The sequence below is a fragment of the Chiroxiphia lanceolata genome, chromosome 5, assembly GCF_009829145.1.
Source record: "Chiroxiphia lanceolata isolate bChiLan1 chromosome 5, bChiLan1.pri, whole genome shotgun sequence".
NCBI classification, from domain to species: domain Eukaryota; kingdom Metazoa; phylum Chordata; class Aves; order Passeriformes; family Pipridae; genus Chiroxiphia; species Chiroxiphia lanceolata.
The window spans coordinates 34,766,374-34,785,324 of NC_045641.1; the positions used below are offsets into that span (position 1 = coordinate 34,766,374).

Consider the following 18,951-nt stretch of genomic DNA (forward strand, 5'->3'; position numbering starts at 1 on the left):
CATGTGTGGAAAAAATATAAAGTAGAAAAATAATACCTCATTTTTAATGTCTTTAAATCACTGTTTATTTCAATTTTTACAGTTTTTCCATACAAATATTTGCAACAGTTTGAATTTCAAAAAACATAACATAGACGATAAATATCATGCTATTAAAGTATTAAATTTGTACAAAAATACTTTACAGTTTAATACTTATTTGTTACAGATAAAAATACATATTTAAGTGACTCATGAACTTTGTTTTGTTTGTGGTTTTTTTACATGATTCAGCCTTAAATGTCATTCTGACCTTTTCTGGCAGTGCTGAAATAGAAATTTGAGATACTTGTGTGTGCAGGGCAGGTGGGCTTGTTCATGTATTGGAAATAGTAACAGGGATACAGTTAAACAGTTTAAATTGACCAGAAACAACTCTGTAAGGTGATTGCTTAGATATGGAGACTCTACAAATGTACAAATCCAGTATCTTTATATTCACCAATAACAATAATTACTAATAACAACTTGAATACCAGAATAAACCAAAGCAGCTGCTGGTGAGAATATAGAGCAACTGGCAGTATCTTATTGCTTGGGGGGAGAGGGGAGAGGAGAGAATTTATGTGATGTGTTTGTAAAATATATTTACAATTTTAAATTCTAAAAATGCGTTGTAGGAGGGTAATGTTTATCATAAAGAAGGCTGAAAACAAAGCATATTAAATAGGACCTTTGCCCCTTCAAGAAATTGTTTTGACTTAAAAAGCTCACGCGTGACAGTACAAGTTTACAGGTTTATGGATCATTAAAGAGCTTTCATATCAATCTCCATGGACATCGTTTAAAACCCCACCATTTTCTTTTAAAAACCTTTCTAATTTGTCTGAACTCATTTCAGTTTTACTCTTTTCAGTAATCCTCCTTCAGAGGTTTTATCCAACTAAAAAAGTCTCTGCTTAAAAATCCCCACAGGTTGCAAGACATACCATTAAATACTTCATTGCATAGGGAATAACATAGGTTCTAACAAAGTTCACCGAAATGGGGGAGTAACGTTCACTGCAAACTGCAGCTTCCTGCAAGCATTTAGTTAAAACATCTAAGCCTTGCTTCGTCTGATAAGTGCACCCTTCTCGCCATTTCACAAGGAAACCCAGTGCAGTAAACCACTCTGTCCTGTCCATCATACAGCAGCACCTTTCTGATAAAATGTTTTTTAAAAACAATCTAACCCGGACACCACTGTTTGTTAGCAGAGGCTAACTCCATGCTCTTCCCTCAAACAGCTGCTGCTGCTGAAGGAAGAGGTACATTTAGATCGTGTTTAAAACATCTCCCCAGTTTCTTATTTGGGGAAAAAAAAAGGCCCTTATGATTTTTCTTACTGTTACTAATGCTAGATTTTTTAGAATGGAATGACTTGACTTAATGAAGAATTAAACTATTTCAAAAGTAACCATGGATTAATAGAAGCTTTGAGACAGACAGACTGACCTCCTGTGCTTTTCAGTGCTATACAGCATCTAAGCCTCAATCTCAGAGAAATCTTAAATGGATTTAGCACCATAATTGTCTTTTGTTACCGAATGTCCCACTGAAATGGTTTTCTGCTATAATGTATTTGTAGGATCCCGTGTCTCTGTATTAACATGAGTGTGTCCACTCTGCTGAAGGAAGGCGTTATTTGGGTCACTCCATTCCCCACTCGCTGAAGGATGTTGTTCTGAGCTTCCTTTCTGAGATGCCAGTGGGTTTCTGCTAATAACCAGTTCCAGCTTGTTGCCAGATTCTGCGATGAGGGGCACAACTAGACAGCAGTCAAAGTCTCTGGTGCGAACATGGTTTACCTGAATGATGAGAAGATTGATTTTTGTTACCATTCTAGGAAAAAGAAAGAGATTACAAGAGAAACAGATTTATCCTTGAGACTGTGGAGACTGATTTAATTATTCCAGGTAGAGAATCGCCCAGTACAAGGCTGTTTACCGTGATGTCTCGTCTGAAGACATCAGTTAAGTTTTCTACTCACTCTTTAAACAGAATGTAGCAGAAGTAGGGATATTTACACTGGTGCTGGCTGTTGGCAGCTGTCACAATGTCCACTCCATAAATGACATTTAACAGCCCATAGTTTTCTGTCCTTCATGGTGTTCATCAATTTAAATGCAATAGAGCATGTCTAAAATTTCAATTCAGTTCAGGTCTTCTCTGGTTTTATTTAATATATATAAATTTATATAAAATATTTTATTGGGCTAGTTGAGAAATAATTTAGTTTTTTCATCACAGTCCAACTTGGCACTGTGGTAAGAGTGGTGCTGAGTGAGTATTACGTTACTCCAACAATGTCATTCAACACTTGGATTAACACAGAAATAGTTCTCAGGTCTGTAGCAGGAACAGCAAAAAAGACAAATCTGTATGGAAATGCTTTGAGAAATTCCAGCTTCCTAGTAAGCATCTGTATGTCTCCTTTGGAGTTCTGAAATACCTAGTGTTCTGAAAGAATTTGTTTATATAAATATGACTACATATGACTTATACTAAATATGACTACTACACAGGAAAATCCAGTGTTAGTGCCACTGCATAAAAGCCCAAGCCTCTGTGAGTGCTGTCTTTTCTTACCAAGGCTCTAAGAAATCTACACAGCACAGCCTGTAGCAGAGCAATTATCATCATTTGCCCTTCTTCCTGCCCCCCATACACATCTTTTCCCTGTAGAAATACAAACAGTAGTGCTCATTATTTAAATTACAATAAGCAATACAGATCACAGGGCTGTTCCAAATAAGTGATGAAAACACTTTGTGCAGTTTTCTGCAATCACATCTACAAAGAAAACACCCTCTAGTATGGTTACAAATCTTTTTACAAAGTAATCTGTATGTCATGTGCCCTCGTGCTAAACCTGTGTGCTGCCAGAAACATTACCTGTAAAAGTCTATCATATGGTTTTAAACCTCCTAGATCACCAGGGCCAGCTGGTCGAATGTTTTTAACATATACTCCTTTTTCCAGTAAACCATCCGAGACACTGAACCCAAAGTCTTCTCCATCAGAGTCCTTGTACAAAGTTACCTGTGGAGGGGATGTGACATGATGAGAAAGAAAAAAAATGTCTGTCCCCAGTTCTACAAGCACTAGGCAGGCTTTCTTCCTAGGATGGTTTTGGTGTTTTATTGTGGGGTTTTTTTCCACATCAGAGAGATCACTTACCTACTATTTGGTACTTACAGTATTAAAATTGTCCCCATTTGGACATTATGTTAATATTCTGAAGTTGTGTTGGGAGGTTTACGTTGGATATTAGAAAAAGCTTCACCCAGAGGGTGGGTGTCCACTGAACAGGCTTCCCAGGGAAGTGGTCACAGTGCCAAACCTGACAGAGCTCAAGAAGCATTTGTACAATAATACTCTCAGGCACATGGTGTGACTCTTGGGGATGGTCCTGCACAGGGCTAAGAGTTGGACTCCATTATCCTTGTGAGTCCCTCCCAACTTGGCAGAATCTCTAATTCGGTGATTTTCAGAAACCACCTTATTCTTCAGGAATAAACAGCCCTTTTCACTTCTGCTTGTCAGTGGGAAATCTGTGGTATTTAGCCCACCTTTCTCTGGTGTAATTTTTTTGAGTCTTAGTTTTTTGTTTCACCGTTCTCTAGCTGCCAGGATCTCAGTACAAGATAAGGTTTAGTTTTGTTTCAGGTATGAAGACCTGGCCTCAATCAAACAACTGGTTTTGTGTCTTCCAAAACTTCCAGAGGGAGTAAAGACCATTGGCACTGTAAGCCCTAGACAGCCTGCTTTTGGCCAGGCAGTGGTCCACCCTGTAAAGCCTAATCTCAAAAGCGCTCAGTATAAGAGTTATAATGCAATCTTTTAGGAAAGTACAAATAAGGCTCCTTCTGAAAGAGCTTGCAGGCAGTGTTCTTACATATAGCCATGAGGTGGTCATTCAAAAGCAGGAAACAGAAGTTAATGAAACTGTTAGGAGGAGGTTTTTCAAGTGTTCAGAAGACAAGTCCTCACAGGTAGTTCTGTGAATTTGTCTATTTGACAGAAAAAGATAAGAGATTTCTTTGTAGGTAAGTTGCATGCTTAGGTTTTAAATTTTTTTGTTGGTTCTCCCTCACATCAGGAGTACCAACCTATGCAAGTAAATTGTGTGAGTCAGTGGTGTACCATCTGACTGACACTGATGGTGTGTGCACAGATAGAGTTGCACAGTCAAACTCATGCTTTTACTGCTAGAGCTTATGTCACCTTGGATTCAAAATACTGGTTTTACCATACCTTGACTGATAAAACCGACAACATTAAGTGTTCCATAATTTTATAATGGTTTGGTACAAGTAATGCTCCATGTGCTGCATCTTTGTGTGTGACAGCCACCAAATTGCTTCCTGATGTTTCTGAATTGTGGAATCATTCAAATTGAAGGTGACTTCGGAAGTCTCTAGTCCAATCTCCTGCTCAAGGCAGGCTGAGACCAAATTCAGATCAGGCTGCTGAGGTCAGTATTTCATAGGATGCCAAGGCACAGCAGTACAGGAGCACAGCGCTGGTTGGTGCTACCTTAAGAACGCTGCTGAGCTCCTGCTTTAACTGCCATTGTGAAAAGGTAAGCAACAACAGACCAGACTGTCTCCAAACAGGACTAAAGGGGGTTGGGTTTTTTCCTGTTGTCTGCTGTTTTCTTGACATTACTTGGCTTTAGGGGTATATAAGCAGTGTCTTAACTATAGTGAAATCACACTCATTAGTAAGTTTGGTAGCTGTCCAGGGCACAAATTGAGAAAAGTTAGATACAAGGGCAGTTGCTGCAGCATTAGCACTGTTTTCTCTGTAGACATGGATGGCGCATTGCTGGGTTGCATTGTATCCATATCTTGTGCTGTGGTGAGCACGAACATCCCTTGTATTCATCCCTTACTTTACATCAGCTCATCCTCTATCCTTGCTTTTCTCCTTTGGACAGCACTGCAAAGCAGAAAGCCACACATAAAGTGTCCTTAACTAAGCCAAAGGCTTTCTTCTTGCCACTGACTTTTTTGGATATGAACTGTCATTCTAAACTTCCTAGGTGCTGCCGTGTTTAAGGTCTTTGCCGCCTTGTCCGCAATCTTCCCCCAAAGTAACTTCTTGCTGAACCTGTCATACATCCTCCATCTCAGTGTGAATTTTAGGAGTCAATGGGCATTTCAGCTACTGAAAAACGTATCTGCAAATTCAAAATAATTTACCATAGAATGATTTTAATTTGTATCAACAACTACTATAGCAGCAGGACTCTGGAGAAATTCTTATGATTTGTTATGAACAGAGCACATCTATCGTGATATCAGAGCACATCTAACATGGCTTTGATGTGAAGTATATTTGAAGCTGCTACCAAAGTACTGTAAGGCCACCATTCTGCGAGATTGAAAAAAAAGATAAAGGAGGGAGATATATTTTACTGACAGATTTGTGTGCACTGCCTGGCAGAAATTAAAAATAATTAGCACTGGACCAAGACCCAAATTCTCTTCAAACAAAGTAAGATTTTTTCCTCACCATCACAAAGGATAGGAGTGTTTCAAGTTAACGGCTTCTTAATGAAGCCTTGAAAAGTACATGAGGAAATGGAAGTGTCTAAGAGCAGAAGACTTAAAATGTTCTGTACTGTTCTAGCACAGATAAACAATTTTCAAAAGTGAAGAAACTTCCCCTTTTCACTTACTCCTTTTCCTCTTCCCCTTTCTTCAAGGGGATCCTTGAAGATCCAGCCCCAGATGAACTACAAAAGCATGAGAGACAGGGGACTCTCTGAAGTCATCTAGACTGTGTTCTTGTCCTAAGGCAGGATCAACTGCACCTACGCCATTTCTGAGAGAGATTTATTTGCCCTGCTTTTTAAAATCTCTAATGATGGAGACTCCACAGTCTATTAAAGTAATCCCTTTCGCTGCTTCAGATGTTTTCCTTGGGTGTAAACTAAGTCACCCTTGTTGAGGCTTAAGCCTGCTGCTATCCAAAGAGAACAAGATCACTTTATTTTCTCTTCAGTGATGTGAAATAAGGCTTGTTTTACTCTGGACTCTGTTCAGATGCTCAACATCTTTCTTTGATTTTCAAACCCCAAACTGGACACTATTCCAGTCAAAACCTTCTTAAAGCCAAGCTGGAGTGGAGAACAATTCACCACAAATGGCAGTTTCATTCATATGTTCTATGACAGTGTTTCTTTTTTTCCTGTTTTTTAGCGAGCGATCTATTAGCAAACAAAACACACATAAATTCAGCTCTAGAGATCTATTAGGAAGAGTTATTCAACATCAGCTCACCTTAACTTGTGTCTTGTCTATAATAATGGACATGCTAGTTCATGTCCATCTTGTGAGACAAAAAATGTAGCATTTAAAATTATAAGGGGCATTAAAGTGGGAAGTTACTGCAACGGAGGGGGGGAGGCAGGGGACAAGGAAAGGCACAGAACTTGAGAATGATCATCCAACATCTTTTATTACCCTCCACTTGTTCAGGTTGGACTTTCCTGATTTATAGGGACTGAGCACTCTGGAAGGGAATTACTCACTGCCCCACAATCACATTTTTTATATTTCAAAATACTTTCTAATTTTTGTGGTTCTTCAGATCTATGGATCCTAAATTTTTAAAAACTGTTTTCCTTATGGATATCTTCTCTTGACTTTGGTATATTTAACATGAGCTTAAATAAACTGATCTTTATTCACTTAAGAGATGAGGTAGGAGTTTAACTTTGTTGCATGTTTGACAGCTGTCACATTTTTTAGATGGAAGTCATCTGCAGAGAACTTTCTTTTGGATTACTGGTTATCTTTTTGGGGCTACTTCTTTTTAGGGTAGCATATATTCTTCAAAGGAAATCTCAGCTCTGGTATCTGAAGTACTCAATTTTTATTTAATAATGGGTATAGGCAACGCCCTACCACACAGGTTTCTCATCTTCACTTGCAGCAGCCCTGTCTGAAGGGAATATGGCTGCATGCAACACCTAAATCATGCCAGTTTATCTGTACTTCTGATCATAACTCTTTGGAAGGTTTGATCTCAATAGCAAAATCTCCATTTGGATGATCTGTTAGACTTTTAAATTTACATCAGGAGCCTAAGGGAAAAAGAAAGCTGAAATGGAAATTTAATTCATATTTCATAAGCAATTAAATAGTTACAAATTTAAAACAGAAGCTTACACATTTTGAGTCTGTGTTTGTACCTCTTCTCCCTCTCAAATCTATGGGAAAATGCTTAATTTAAATTCATACGTCTTGCACAGATCAGCTATTGAGATATTTTAACTGCCTGTAATTTTGGGTTAATGACTACTTGCAATAATAATATTGAAAAATTATCTGATCCTAGTGCATATTTTTGTTCTCAGAGGAATGTGTGCTCTATGAAACTTAAAAAATGGTCTGCTATGATTTTTAGAAAAATATTAATCTATATTATTACCTAAGTAGATAAAATCAATTAAATGGATTCATTAAATTTGGGTACTGATATGGCAATACACTATCCAACTAAATTACATGCTACTTATTACTTATTAAACCATCTAGCATAAATGTTTGAAGAGATTTGTACCACACTTATCTCAATCCTAGCTTCCTCAGGACAAAGACAGTTCAAATGCACAACTGGTGAAGGCAATGCAGTGAACTAAGAAAGAGCAAGTGAAGAACTCAGGTTAACTTGCTGCACACTGAACTCTGATCTATGGGGCACACAGGCCCTGACTCAATAGGGGTGCAATCATTGCACCAAGAGAGAACAAAGGCACCTGCCCAAGAAACTGGGAAAGCTCAGCAGCACATAGTCAAGTACATGACTGAAAAGCTTGCCAAGGTAAGTCTTAGGCAAGCTATGTCTTAGCTGGTATTTCAGAACTGTTTATACCCATTAGAGTTTTCCAAAACTTCCTATTTTTGTCAGTGGCCCAGCTAATTAAGACATTTGTCTGCAGAGGGCAGAGCACATTTGCCAGCAAGTCGATACATAAAAAATACTTCAATCAAAGCATTTCCCTGATTGAAGTCATTCCTGTGGCATTGCAGCTCTTTTTGAAAACTATCATTGGATAAGCTGTCCATGAGAAGTAGCAACTGTACAGTTATTAAACTAGAGGTCTAGTTTAATAGAAGGAGAGAGGTCTAGTTTAAAATGAAGGAGAGAAAAAGTAACAGGCTTACTGCTACACAAGAACCAGTAAGAAAACTAACGAGTAAGAACTTGCTAAGATGGGCATGAATACAAAAGCAGTCCATGCTAGCTGAGTTAACCTGCATGTGTGATCATAGGGGTAACAAGCCTACTTTGGGGAATCAGACCATAAGATTGAATCACTAGTTTCTATTTTTCTCGAATGACTGTAAGGATTTGGAAAATCCTTGGTAGCAGTTCAACTTTTAGATTTTTAGAAAAGAAATTACTCTTTCCTGGGTGACAAAACAGACAGTTAAAGCAAACTTGACATGACTTCAGCAGACAGAAGTGGGTATATTGTCTGAATGAAAACTGGAAATTACTAAAATGGAAGGTCAAAGTAATCTTAAAAATAGTGGCTTCAACTGAAGCCATAGAAAGCTCAAGGACAGGGTATTTTGTACTGCTCAGGACTCTTAAGAGCGAGCTACTATCACAGAATACCATTGACTCATTAACAGAAATCTGATGACCCCTTTCCAGAAAAGGATTTATTTTATCCTGAAAGGCTGGGTTTATAATCCATAGGAGAAAACTGTGCCTTTGCTGAATGTGAACACACTATGAAATGGCTACTGGTGTACTTTTGTTTTATATCTCACATTTATTCACCACTCAGGAAAACTGAGCACAGTAACTAACTCCATTAATCACTTCACATCAAGGTGGAAATATGAATAACTTAAAACCATTAAACACATCCTATTGGTTCTTTACATGGACAATGAATTCATTTACCATATATGAGATCAATTCTCTACTACCTTCTACAAACATTCAATTAGCCCATACTCAGTGAGTCCTTACCTTAACTAAACTGAATGAACTACAAACTCAACTCAGTCAAATCTGCAGCGACTAGAAACCAAACCAAATCTCTTGAGAATGGCCATGTGATGTCTTAATGAAATTTCTCCATGCTTCTGCCTCCTGGAAAGATCTCAGACTTTTAATGGGAAGGCGGGTGCAGGAAATGAGATGCTCATTCCCATCAAGGAGAACAGCATTATAATGTCCCACAAGGTTTTGGAAATTGGTTCTGTTATGGCCTCTCTGGACTTGAGACTTAAACCGGCAGGGTATTTGCTGTGCACATCTAAAGATACTTTATCCAGTGCTTCCTTGGGGTACAGAGCCACTTCCATATCACCAGATGATTTCAACAGACTTGAGCAGTGAAATGCTGCATAGACTGAAAATTATTTATCCCTTTTAGAGCAAAGGAATTACAAAGAGAAAAGAAGCAATATCTAATTTGAAATAACATTCTATATTATGTACATCGAGTCTCATGTATTTGATTCAAAATGAGTGTTAATTTGAAAAAAGACCAATGGGAGCCCCAAACTCTCATGAGTAATTTCTAAAGAAATGTATTTTCTAAAAATTAAACTTTGCTTTCTTAATGAACACATTTTGCAGAGAAGAGTTATTGGTCTTGTCAATTCAAATTACCACTGGATGTTCCTTTCAAAAGAACAGTGCCTTTTGAGGATTTATTGTAAAATGAAATGGTAGACAAGGATGCATCTTATTTGTTTGTTTCCCCCCACAAGGGTCTATCATTAATGTGTTTGTAAGAGCTAATATGCATGGCCCCCAAATTATATCTGTGGAGTCATTATAAAAAGTGCTTACTCTGTTGCCATATAATTAGATTCCCTGCACTGAATATATTATTTCAAAGTTGTCAGAAGAAAAATTACAGACCTTGTGTAACTCCACAGGAGTTGGTGACATGATTTCTTTCATTTCTTGCTTAAATTTTCTCAGAACCATGGACTTTCTCCCCACATCTGATGGCAATGTGTTGCTACGAGTAGCTTGACTGTAATGTGGCCTTACAGAACTTCTTTCCTGGAAGCTGGCTTGTCTTCCCAGCTGGTTACGAGGTTGTGGGTTTTCATGATTCAAACTCATTGTACTTCCTGACATAATTGTGGCCTAGAGCATTAATGAACAGGTTAATTTGTAACAGAGAATGTGGGTTAAGTAAGTGGTTAATTCATAGCAGTAGGAAAAATGTCTCTATTCTTTGTTAGAACACAAACACTCGGGGCACAGCAAAAGGCAAGAGGATAGATGTTTAATCTGCTTGCAAGTCACTATAAAATAGAAGACCACAACAAAACACAACAACAATATATGAACCCTCTGGGCAAAAGTTTTCAGATGGCATTTCAAACTAAAATACTGAGCACTAGAACAACTATGCTTGTAAGCTAGTCCCCTGGCAGACTGAAGAGTGTGTAGTGTAATTGCTTACTTTAAAAATATTTTACACATAAATAAAATCACATTTAAGTTGTGGCATAATTGCATTTGTTCGAACTGGAGCTATAGGAAGGCATTTACAATTCAGACTGTGTGTGCAAGGTAAAAAAATGTGAGTCAGCAGAATATGTAGGCAGCTCTAGAGTCATCATGGGCAGAGAGCATGCTCAGATACCACCCCAAGCTGGGGAAAACTCAGTGCAGATAAGCTCACTGCCTGAAAAGAAACTTTGCATGACATGCATACTGCAAGAGTGACTGCCTTAGCTTAGTGCTAATACTGGCCTCTGTCTCATTGCTGGTTTTAATCTCAGTAAAAGCTAGCCTTTTGTTTTAGATGGAAGAATATATGGAGGATGAAGTCTTGAAACACAGTGATGGGAATCACCTCATCCACTGGGTGGAACGGACTGACATGAAAAGCACCCATGCACAACAAGGGGCCTCCTCCCTTGTGAAAGATTTTCTGCTCCTGGGAATGGGAGGCAAATGCACTCCAGCACAGACACTGTACAGAGGTGCCACTGTAGGGTTAGGGTATGCGGAATTTCCTATTTATTACCTCTTCCGATGGACAAATGAAAAGGGAAATTTAAAGACGATAATCTGAACTCTGACTGGGACTGGATGCAGGCAGCCTGCTTGAAAATGAGAAGTAAAAAATAAGGGCAAAACAAGCAAGTAAATGTTTGCTTATGACTCTGGTGAGCATGTCCGTCACCCTTCTTTCTCCCAGCTCCAGCACTACTTTCAGTATGAGATAATAGACTATAGCCACAACAGTCTCTCTCGTCCTCAGTAATGACTGATATTACTGCCTGATGGAGCAAAAGCATCCAGAGGTCTTGGCAAACAACAGTCTTCTTTGCTCTTTGGCTGAAGACCTTGAAATGAAAAATGATAAGGAGTCCTTGACTACGCAGTGGCACTCCATAAAATAGAGGAATCGCCATTCTCAGCATCCTGTCATATCGAATGGGTCTGGCTTTCTTTTCAGAGCTGGGGGTTGTGCAATGAGGTGATGCTGTAAATGGTACAACATCTACAGTTCTGAATTTCACTTTTGTGAAAGGCTGAGGAAAATTCAACGTGTTGAAGTAACTGAATTCTGGTCAGCATGAATGACATACTTCCCTTTTGGAATGATCTATTTCCATATCCTTTTATTATGTTCTGAGTACTGAAAACTGCAAGAGAAGCCTGCAGTATTGAACCATATCTAACTATGTAATTAAACCAGTATAACATTTTCTCCTGCATTTCTCTGGTTTGCAATAACAAATACATGAGAATCACATTTTGCTACCCATACATGCAATACAAAAGCCGTAAATCTGAAGAAGTAAATTAATCTGAACTGAAAAACTTTCACCCAGTTATGCCTTTCACATTTCTCCTGGCTGCTAAAGGACTTTATGTAACATAAAAATGAAAATGAGATTCTGCCAGTTTTGCAGCTCCGGGAATTTAAAAGAACATAAAAGAAAATATTTTAGGACCTTTTATTCCATAGCTCTAAGTGGCAGTATAATCTCAATTGTTCTGATTAGACAACTTAGAGAAAAGATAATTATAAAAATAAAGACTCAAAATTACTCTGTTTCCTTCCTCCTCTGCCCCCATCACTATCTAACATAAAGCATGGTTAGATTTGCAATCAACTTCAAAATGAAATGTAAAAATTTGTTACATAGTGAAGAAATCGCTGTATAATGAACATTTCTCACATTTGGCAGCTTCTCTTTTTTTCAGAGTGGTAAGATTATAGGTAAACATTTTGAAAAGCTGATTTTCTTTTATGTTCATCTTAATCAAATTAAGTTTCAATTTAAAAGACAACCTACAACATGCTAAGAAAAGCTGCATGAAGCGTCTGTCAGAAAACGGAATGCACAGCTGCAGGAAGGTTATGCTTACTTAAGAATGTCTGTGACATTTGCTGCCTCTGCAGACAGCATCGATGATTATGCACAGCAGAAGCTGCAAGTCAAAAGCACTGGGGTGAAAATGTTTATAGAATTTTGGTTGCATTGTACAAAAGAAAACAGCTCTGGTTAGGGGCAGGGGAGGCAGCTGCACAAGCAAAAATATAAAGGTAAAGGGTAGGTACCACGAGAGTCATGTTTCTCAAACACAGACGCCTGTCAGCCTTGTCCTGTGGAGAGGGGTTAAAGCTTTTAAATGAATTGGTGTGATTAGTGCAACTTAAAAGAAAAAAGGAGAAAATAAAATGAATGTCAACCAAACCAAAACCATTATATTTCTCTATAATTGGAAAGAAAGGTTAAGATTTTTCTACCTCTAGTTCCCTCAGAATTCCTGACTGGCCACAGGTCTCTAAATCCTCCAGAGCCTGAGACCAGAAGTTTTCCTCCTGGTCAGCCTCGGTGTTATCATGGGTACCTGTGAAGCTAGATTTACAATGAGAAGTTAAAAAAATGTGGACTTTTTTTTCCCTCTAAAAATATATATTATACACGTGCCTTGCCACAGATTGCAACTTGAATGACAGAACGTTATGCAGGAGAGTGGGGAAGAGTCGCTGATCAGGAGAGGCTGGATGGACATGCAGAGCACATGACAGACAAGCCTTCTCATAACCTGGCAGTCGCTAGCAGCTGGCAGGATCTGAGCAGTGAGTTGTTCAGTAAGGAGATAAATGGATTCCAAGAACAATTCAATACACATTTTTACTGGATTGAAACTGGGACCTCCCTATGAAAATTAATGAATCAACCAGTAGCTGTGTGCAGAGCTGCTCCGTGCAACAAATATTTGCAATAAAACCTTTCAACTTCACAGACTTCTCCCAGGCAATATGGAAAGAGTCCTCATTTTTTTTAAACAATGTTTTGCCAAAGAGGGATGGTAGTGCTTTTTACCTGATTCCTTCAGCCTAAGCTGCATTTATCATTATCAGTTTAAGCCACCTGACTGCCATAATATAAATTGCTCCAATTATTTCATACATAAACACAGAGAAACTTTCAGGGATGCAACTGTCTTGCATGGAAACTTAGGTCTCTGGTGTTTCATAAATGCACCAAAGCCTTATTACAAGCACTCTTGAGCAGATGTTGGTGACAGTGATGTTAGGGAAGTTGCTCAGCAAGTGAGGTCTGTTAAAAAATGCCAACTCTGGGCTGCAGCAACACAGCCCAAAGCAAAACCACTACAGTGTATGTGTGCATACAGGGGAAGAAGCAGGAGGTTTTTTTGGCAAGGGGAAGCAGCTCAATAAAGGTTCACACAAACATCAGAGCTGCTGCATGGGAGAGGGCTGATTATGTGAAAGGCACAGGGGAAGAAGGATGAGGAAGGAAGGAATGACAATTCGCCCTTTTGGTGGCAGCAAGCTGTTACTTTGGAGCAGCTGCCCATGGATTGCAGCTAGTGGTGCTAAACAGCACATAAACAGAGCAAACACTATTATGGAAGCATCTGAGGCCTTGCTTGACAAACAATGTGTTACCGAGAATAGCATGAATGTAACTGTTTACAGAATAGCTTTTAAATAGAACAATTGCCCAGCACAAGGGAGGACAGCTTGAATGCTTCACACAGATACTCTGCCTCAGAGATGCTTTCTTACAGCTGCAGTCAGTCAAGCAGACAATGGTCAGCCATTTCAATCTCTTGTTGCAATGATTCTCCACCTAGCATCAGTGTCTCTTCTAAGATATTGCAATAGATACAGTAATGGTGAGAATACCTACTCAGATCACAGATGCAATTCCTCCCAGGCAAGATAAGAAAGTATTTAAAACATGATTTTAGAACGATCCTCAACTTCTGAAATGTGCTCTTTCAATAAATCTAAGTATTTTGTTCAATAGCGAATGTTGAATGTAGACTAATTTATCCATTACAATATCTCCTGTTACACTGCACACTATCAAATGGAACTTGAGCTAATGAATACGATAATTTGAGGCAATTGTCTGGCACAGCAAATCTGGATTTCCTAGAACTGGAGGTCCGTTTCTTCTCTGACTTCTGTGAAATATGAAATCATGATGCCTATACATCTGGACCTCTCAGCTGAAGCAATTTCTTCTTCTGCTCTCATCTCCTCTTTTGCCGTTTTTCTGAGGCTTGTCACCTGGTGTGTGAAATCTCAACTTTTGCATCTTCGTTACAGCCACATGAGTAATTTGTAGCTGAGCTACTGCACAAAAAGCCAAAAGAGGTACCAAAATAATTTCTCATTGAAATTGCTTTTTTATCTGAAACATGAGAGATTGATTTTAAGTCATATGATATATGACTTAAAGTTCGGATGCCTAAAGATGCTGAAGGAAATGTAGTAGGACAGATAATAAAGACATGGGTGTCTATGATTTGGTTCTTATTGCCATATGAAAGACAATTTTTTTTTTTAAATCAGAAGGTGATAGGATGTCTTAGGATATGGCAGACTCATTCCTGTAAGTATTGTTTTAATGTGTAAAACATTATCTCTGGAGCAGGAACTGTAACAGACTTGTCCTACCTGCCAGTGATAGGTAGACATGAGGCTACAGACCAGTTTAAGCTCTCTGGTTTCATTCGCTTGCCCACTGAAATTTCATTGTCCCTCAACGGCATGTTAATGTGGTGTTTTCTGCTTTTACCCTGTTTTTCTCATTTCAACTGTTCTTCCTTTCTTTCTCTCTCCTCTCAGCCCCCCCCCCCCCCCCCCATCTCTGCCTCAGCCCAGCTGGATCTCACTTTTGTGCACTTTTTGTTTTCCTACCTGGACGTATTCCACTCTTCCAGCTGTCCCCCACCTTTCCTTTGCCCTCCAGAGGCACCTTTCCACATCTTGCCCTCTTTCTTCGTGCTCCTGGTGCTCTCTCCACCTGATCTTTCTACAGAAGTTTGCTTTAAATGGTTTTCTTGATTCTCTCCTGATGTCTCAGTCTCCTTCGGTTGCCACATATTCTTGGATGCTGTGCTACACAAAATAAAGGTAAGAAAAATTACTTTCTAGTGTTAGAGAAGAAAATAACTTGCCTAGCTAGAACTAGAAGAGGTGCTTTTCTGGGGATCCTTGTAACAGGCTGGAAGAACAGATGTGCTCTTAAACAGTCCAGCACTTGGTATAGGAACACCATCAGATGTGGCACAATCCATTTTACAGATACAGGGTTAAAATAACCATTATTTTAATTTGTACTGTATATCTCAAGAGTAAGTCAAACTGACAAGCAGAACAAGACTCTTTAATGTGCATACTTTCTGCTGAACAGTGCCTTTAAAATGGTAATAGAATACATGCTTTTGATTTCCAAATTCTGTATTTTACAATCCAGCTTCTTGATTCACTGCTCATCAGCTTTTTCAGCCCATTACTTACATAGCTGCAAACCAGTAGGTGTTCTGGAATCTTTGGCTGCATCTCATTTGCGAAACAAAATATGGACTTTAACTGCAGATAAAGATGCTGATATTAAAGACATTAGGTTACCAAGAATGGGCAGTATGAAGAAAGCTATCTTAATTTCCTTTAGTAAACACTGTCCACTACTAGCCTATGAAAATTTCTAGTGTGCTTCTGGCCAGAAGGAACCAAAGGAGCTGGATATGGACTGAGAGTTCACGCTTGTCCAGATCTTAGCAATCATTCTTGCCAAGCTTGTCTCCAGAAAAAATGCCACTGAGCAAATCAGCTGTATCAGAAGATTTGTCATTCAGATTCTGAAAGCAGCATCTAAACTTTGCCTTGATTTATATTTCAAAGGTTACAGACTGGACCTTATGGATTTACTTCTCCAGTGTGTTTCTATGGGCACCAGAAAGGTTTTCTTTAGTACTCAGCTGGGATTTCAGGCTCATTGTGCTGGTACACCAAGAAGGTGTTATTTCTCATGAAGGACATGCAAGCCTGCAGGTCCTGAGGATGGGTACAAAAAGTACAGAAATCTCTCTAACTGTGATGCATGTCTTCCCACATCTGAGGAAGAACTGTTTTTTAGCTGGAATTACTCAAGCCTCTGCAGCTGTTCCCCTGATGATCAACCTTAGAATAGAAAAATAAGAGACATTTGGGTCTTTCACTATCTCCAAGAATTGTCAAGTAAGAATTTTTCCCTCAGGAAGTTCTTTTGTCTGCAGAGAAATTAACTGAAAAGGAGATTTACTTCTCAGAAGAGGAGGAATAAATGCATGGCAAACTACCATAGCTTTGGACAAGACATTTCTACCTGGATCACTTTTTTCTCCTACTGAATCACTCTGGATGTCTCAAGCATTTATGGAAGAAGAATTCTTGCTTCTTTGCCCAAATCAAAATGAATTTTTATGGAAGACATAAGATTAACATGCCAGTTGTCTTTAACCACATTATTTGTAGGCTTATTTCTGTGGAGTGGAAAACAGATCAGATTTTTTCTGAAGCTTGCCCAGGGAAATGCCCTAATTTTTTTGTTTGCTTATTTTTAAGAGATAAATACTGTGTTTTTTTAGGCTGAAGGAACTCAAAATAAATATATGCCTTGGTTTTGGCATCATAATCCTCCATAAAGATCACTAATCTACCCTAATAAGTTTCATGAAGTATAGTGTATCTCATATTTAAAGGAAGAGCTCTTACAGCTTCATTAGAAAAACATAATTTCATTCCAGCAGTTAAGTGTTAATTTGGGGCACTGATGCAGATGTGCACTTATGTCTATTTACATCTGTGATTCAAACTGACAGCTCTGGTACGTGTACCTTCATTTCCCGAAGGTGATAAAGGCAGTACTGGTGAACAATGTATCAACGGGAATTGGACAAGGCTGTCCAGCAAATTTTACCATATACCACAACCTCCAGACACCACAGCATAACGTGACACAGCATTCTCAGTTGGAAGGAACCCACAAGGATCTTCAAAGTCCAACTCTTCAGTGAATAGCCCATACAGGGATTGAACCCACAACCTTGGCATTATTAGCACCATGTTCTAACCAGTTCAGCTAATCTCAGGGTTGATGCAAATCAGAAAACAGAAACTCATATGGGAACTTACCTGCTTGCTGTAGGTCGATCCCATTCCTCATCACCCAGTCCTGTATCATGAAATGGGTGGTTTCGTGGTTTGCTTGGAGGGGACAAACTAGTCTGTTTAGGACTCCTCCATTCATAGGCATTGAAGTTGTATCCTGAAGCCTGATAGGTGTGTCCTAAAAAGATGAATTCTATATTTACAGCACTGCATATGTTGTAATGACAGACAAGCACATCTCTGAAGCGGGGTTCTCTAGAACTTGTGGATTCATCATTGTTTCCTTTTTTGTTCTTGAAGTTGTAGTCAAATTATTCATGATCTGAATTATGTCTGGAATTAGGTGTGCTCTAGAGCTTCTCCTGTGAAAGTCCACTGAAAGTAGAACCTTAAATATATCTAACATTGTTCTACTATTTATGCCTCAGCTGCTTCTATGTTTAGTTCTAGACATTGCCACAATGTATCAATTTCCATTTGATATCCTAGATTGAACACTAGTGAATATATCCCATGTTATGGATGGGCTAAATGTGTTAACATGGTCATATGCAACATGCCCAAAATTTAAGTTATTACGAAAAATGTGCTTTAGATTTATTGAAAAAAAAAAGAGTTTTCAAAGATGCATTAAAAAATCCCATGAACTTGACTTTTCACATACACTTTTTACTAGGGCTCTGAGAGTTCAGAAAAGGCCTGTCTCACAATGGTCCTGGGCACACATTCCCAGCACCAATATACAGCCCTGGAAAGCTCACCTTGCAGAAAGCCATTTCTCTATCACCCATTTCCAAATATCTCAAGGCTGTGTAAGTGGCATTAGATGGCCTTTGTACCTGAGGAGTTTATTTCTGGGTGCTTTTATCATATATGCAAAGCAGGTATTACTTCAATAGTATTTCTTTAACGGAACTAGGTATACTTTGAATTCCAGATAGGAATCAGCTTCCCACTGATGTTATCAAGGACACACAGATCAACTCTGATCACAAGCTGATCCTGATCTGGTAAGTAAAATCCATTATGGCAGAGCTGAATATTACACATATATAATATTCTTCATATTGATGTATTCCTTTTCGAGCTCTATAGTTGCTGTTTTTTGATATGCATGTTGGATTAGAAAATTCTATTTTGTTGATGACTAACAACTATCACTGCTGCCACTCCTCTAAAGAGGGTAATTTGCTTCCATAAATCAGTTTAGACCCTCAAATCCCATGTAACTACACAGTTGTGTGCATTTTCCAGCTAATTGGCAGCCATTAACATCCTCCCAGATTCTAGGAAGGGTTTTGGTTGCAAAGATGTGACTGCTGTGAGGGGTAGGCTCCAGATTAGTTAATGCAGATACATAAGACAAAGGTACAAAATGGGGTATTAATTCAAGAAGAGAAAAGATAGCTCACCAGCATTAAATTGGTAACTAATAGGATGAAGCATTATCTGGTGCTCCAGAAACATCCCCCAAACTCCTCAATTTTCTCATC

General features: G+C 38.7%; 1 protein-coding gene across 9 annotated transcripts in view; it reads right to left on the minus strand.

Moving 5' to 3' along the window:
* Window positions 1-40: 40 nt before the first annotated feature.
* GRIP1 (glutamate receptor interacting protein 1) overlaps window positions 41-18,951 on the minus strand; it is a 322,759-nt gene continuing 303,848 nt past the window's right edge. For 5 of the 9 annotated variants that reach the window (XM_032687522.1, XM_032687521.1, XM_032687520.1 and 2 more), the window contains 6 exons: window positions 17,483-17,636; window positions 15,224-15,424; window positions 12,788-12,899; window positions 9,925-10,158; window positions 2,917-3,063; window positions 41-1,829 (listed from right to left, as the gene is read on the minus strand). In XM_032687522.1, the coding sequence (XP_032543413.1) occupies window positions 1,593-1,829; window positions 2,917-3,063; window positions 9,925-10,158; window positions 12,788-12,899; window positions 15,224-15,424; window positions 17,483-17,636 (1,085 nt within the window). In that variant the 3' untranslated portion in view covers window positions 41-1,592. Of the gene's footprint in view, window positions 1,830-2,916; window positions 3,064-9,924; window positions 10,159-12,598; window positions 12,644-12,787; window positions 14,225-15,223; window positions 15,425-17,482; window positions 17,637-18,951 lie in introns of those variants that run through there. The other 4 variants (XM_032687528.1, XM_032687524.1, XM_032687526.1 and 1 more) reach the window with 4 other exon arrangements.